Source organism: Eucalyptus grandis, chromosome 2 (genome assembly GCF_016545825.1).
Source record: "Eucalyptus grandis isolate ANBG69807.140 chromosome 2, ASM1654582v1, whole genome shotgun sequence".
Classification (NCBI taxonomy): Eukaryota; Viridiplantae; Streptophyta; class Magnoliopsida; order Myrtales; family Myrtaceae; genus Eucalyptus; species Eucalyptus grandis.
The window spans coordinates 45,507,827-45,512,028 of NC_052613.1; the positions used below are offsets into that span (position 1 = coordinate 45,507,827).

A 4,202-nucleotide genomic window follows, 5' to 3' on the forward strand; every position below is an offset into this window, starting at 1 on the left:
AAATGCTGTAAAAACTTGTCCTTTTAAGCTTATCCAATCCAATCTAAAAACACTAAAGTTCAACTCTACCTCCTCACCCAATGCATTTTGAAATTATGTGATCATCTCGACATTTTTGTCCGTTTCCTTTTATTAAAATCAGGAAGCTAAAATCCAATATTTTTTATTTTTAAATTTAGTTAGCATTCATTTAGAGTTTTGGCCCAAAATTAGTCTCGTTGTAGATAACTTCGAATCATGATGTATATTTCTAGATGGGAGAGAATATACAAATTATTATCTAGTTAGATTCTTCATCACCCCTTATATATATATATATATATATATATATATATATATATATATATATATTGTACATATGTATACACATCAACTTGCTATTTAAATTGAAGTAGACTTCTTCTTTGCTTTTGTTCTAATGAGTTAACATATGCTCGTTTATATCTCGCATTGTTCTAGTTCAGTGTAGAAAATATTCCCAACACGAACTCATAATGTCAATATGAGAAATTTCTCCTCATATCCATCATAAGCTCCAAAATCACGACAATATCAAAACTCGATAAGAACTAAATCTTTGTTAAATTTTTCACAAAAGGATAGGGATCTAGTGGTAAGTTTTCATGTTATGTCGGAATCCATCTGTACTTAGCATAAAGATAAGTCGTAGGTCATCCAATTTCAAGTTAAGAAATCAGATTATCTACAAAATGAAATTGATGTACTCTAATTAAGAGAGTTATAGGACAGACAATTTCGATGAGAAATGCAGTTAAAATAGGATGAGGAAGTAGTATAATGTTCCTATTGTCAGACATACCGACTTATTGTGGAGGAAACAAGATGACTCATTCTTAAATATAGGCGCACACAGTCTTAGAACCAGAACCAGGACAATGGCTTGAAACTCTCGCGAATCCAAACCGAACTTACAACTTAATAGACGATTGCTTCTTATCAATAACAAGGGAAAATCTTATTCTTGCTCCATCTATGTTAGCCTATATGCCTCTTATATCATGTCCTGAAGTGATTTTCCAAGTATTCGCCAAGGTTGAATTGTTGAAAAGCAGCAGGTTTCTCCGGCGAAACGAGCTCCGGGATTGGTCCGATTTGGTCGTCGCATTCGAGCGGATAGTAGAAAACCGACACGGACAAGCGCGGTACGGGGCCCGGGTTGGCCAACACTCGGTGCTCCGCACTTTTGTACTCGCCATTGGACATGACCTGGGTGAATCCAAATTCATGTAAATAGAGATGTCTATGTCCTTTTATAGCAGTGAGGTGAATGTCAGGCCAATCAATTGGCAAGATGCAACTTTTAATTTAGCCGGTGCTTTGAAACTTGCATGAATGGAATATTACCTGGAGAAGGTTGCCAATGTTCACGATAAGAACACCCGGAGAGGGCGTCGCATCCAACCACGCCTCGCCGTGCTTCACCTGCAACCCGCCGGCCTGCTCCCGCAAGACCACTGTGATCACGCCTGTGTCGGTGTGGGACTTCAGGCCCATGGTTAGATCAGGCTGGGGACAACAGGGATAGTAATGTGCCAACATTTTTCGCTTCTCCACACACGTCATGTCTTGGAGTTTGCTCGGACTCAATCCTAACCCCTCGCTCAACAGTCCCATCAGGACAGCTCCGAGGTGTTGGGTTTGTTGATTCCACTCCATCACCTCATTTCTGCACACTTCTGGTATTTCTTCCTTGTCTTCTAGTATAGGACCCGACCTTATCCGGAGTGTATCCCTGTAATATTCATTTTGTGCATTGAATTAATTTCTTCTTATTCTTAACCTTAATTATAAAAAATTAAAAAAATTAAAAAAGAAAAAAAGAAAAGCGTGAACACTCTCTCTACTTGCTTTCTGCACATTGTTTGTGCTTGTAAATCACCGAGCAACATTTCTTCTCGCTTGTCCAAATTTAATATAATATAAATTTTAAAAATATATATGAAAAATTATATGAACTCATGTGTCCGCATTTATATAGCGTAAATGTTTGAGATGTTTATGGTTAAGAAAAAGTCCGAATGAATTCATACACATCAATACTCTATGCTCGTCGTTGTATTGCCTCTGATAAATTCGTACACTCAGCCATTGTATTGTCACCAATAAATAAAAATATAAATTTCGAATATATATGTATGTGTGTGCATGAAACTTCATTTGGGATAGTGAAAATTTTGATTTATACAAAAGGATAATTTAATATTCATGTCAATTCCATATGATAATTACCCAAAAATTCATAAATATATTGCACATATATCAATTCAATCATAAATATTTCAATTTGATCAATTTAATCTTAAATATTTTGATAATTTGACGATATAGTTGTTTCAACCAATTTTGATAAAACTTCATTGCCGTGAATGTCGGCAGTCTTATATGGCATGACTAGCATAAAAAAAATAGAAAGAGTTAAAAAAAATTACAAGAATTGTCAACATTAGTGCCAGCTATGTCACGTAGGATAATTGATATCCATATTAGTAAAGTCTTTCCAAAATTAACTAGAATGATTAAATTGACAAATTATCCAAAAAGTTTAAAATTGAATTGGCATCCCATGCACTATGTTTAAGAATTTTCTGATAATTTTTTTTTTTCAATTTTGAGTCACTCATGTTCGTGTCTTGTCGACCCAACATAGAAATTGTCGTTCACATTACCGCCAGCAAGCTGCGTCAGAGGGAAGCAAGTGACTGCTGGAGGAGAAGAAGACGACCCCAGTCTCAGATTTCCTTCGATAGATGCTCGCCTTCACCTCCGCTGGCTGCTCATGGAACGCTTTCATTGCCGTGATCGTTCGATCCAGGACCTCCATGGGCATGCCATGATTGACTATCTGGAAGAAGCCAAACTCACGAGCAGCGTGTGCAACTTCCTCGACGACTAAGGGTCGTCGGTCGGAGTTGGAGCCGGAGAGATCAATGATGGGGATTCAATCGGTCTTGAGCCCCGCACCGGGCTTGAGGCTGGATAGAATGTCGGGCGGGTGGATGAACATGGGAGGGAGGGTGGAGAGGCCCGAGTCGAGGAGGCCTTTGACTCCGAGGTAGGAGTCTTCAAATTGCCGGACCTCTTGGGCTCTATCGAGGGCTTCTTGTTCATTGGCGTTGGCAACACCCATCATGGTTCCTGTCATCTTCTTCTCCTGAACTTTGTGTTGTAATTATGGTTATAATTATGGTTAATGGATCAATGGAAGCCAATAAATTAAGATACGTTTTTTCTGTTAACGTATCTCTTTTTGGATTCATGAATTTCCTATACTTTTATGTTCACGTATCTATTGAATTCATGATTTTCCTAGATTCATGTATCATTTAGTTCATGTATTTATTGATTTCATGAATATCTTGAATTCACGTATCTTTGGATACCTGAATCTCTTGGATTCACGTATCTCTTTATTCATGAATCTCGTGGATGCACACGTCTATTTAATTCATGTATCTCTTTAGTACATGAACTAAAAAGCTCTATAAATAGATATGAGCATAGAGCTTCATAAGGGTTTTTTGTTTTTTGATTTTGGTTTTTCTGAATCCATTCCAAAAAGACTTTGATATACTTTTCTACTCTTCTGTTTTATCTGGGTGTGCTAGTTCAATTGAACGGTTCGACAGAGTCCTGTTTGCATAGTGCTAATCCAAACAGGTTCGAGGTGTTGTATCTTGGGAGGCATAGTTCGTGAATCTGCGGGGCACCTTTGGCAGGAACTAATCGCCTTAAGGAGATTCGGTTATCCGTACCTCACCTCTAATTTTATATTATATCTTATTTTCTTCTTCTCCAAGAGTTGTAAGTTTACATATAAAGAAGAATATTATATAGTTGTTATCGTCTTCTTTATATTGATATTCTGATTACAACAAATAGTGTGTATTCTTTGGATTAATTTCCAACAATCTTAAGGCGATTATGTCACTCACTGTTTGTTGTTCTTGTCAGATTATTGAGATGGCTGAAAACAATCAAGTGCCATTCAATGTCCCAAATGATTTAGGAGACGTTCCTATGGTTGATTCGACCGTTGCTATGGAAGATGTTCAACCCTCGGGGTCTGAATTTGTAGTAGCCAATACTACGGGCCCTTGGGCTAACACCAACTTTGGTGGTGCGGGTACAAGTCATACGACTGATATGCTCGGGACTGTTTTTCAGAACAGTGTAGGCCAAAT

At 37.6% G+C, this 4,202-nt stretch overlaps 1 protein-coding gene across 1 annotated transcript; it reads right to left on the reverse strand.

Moving 5' to 3' along the window:
• Positions 1 to 780: 780 nt before the first annotated feature.
• LOC104433241 (1-aminocyclopropane-1-carboxylate oxidase homolog 1-like) lies at positions 781 to 2,952 on the reverse strand. Its single transcript, XM_010045926.3, has 3 exons — positions 2,688 to 2,952; positions 1,366 to 1,753; positions 781 to 1,227 (listed from the first exon to the last, which is right to left on the reverse strand). Exons 1-3 carry the CDS (start codon positions 2,846 to 2,848, stop codon positions 1,018 to 1,020), a joined length of 759 nt encoding a protein of 252 aa, XP_010044228.2. The 5' UTR covers positions 2,849 to 2,952; the 3' UTR covers positions 781 to 1,017.
• Positions 2,953 to 4,202: the final 1,250 nt, after the last annotated feature.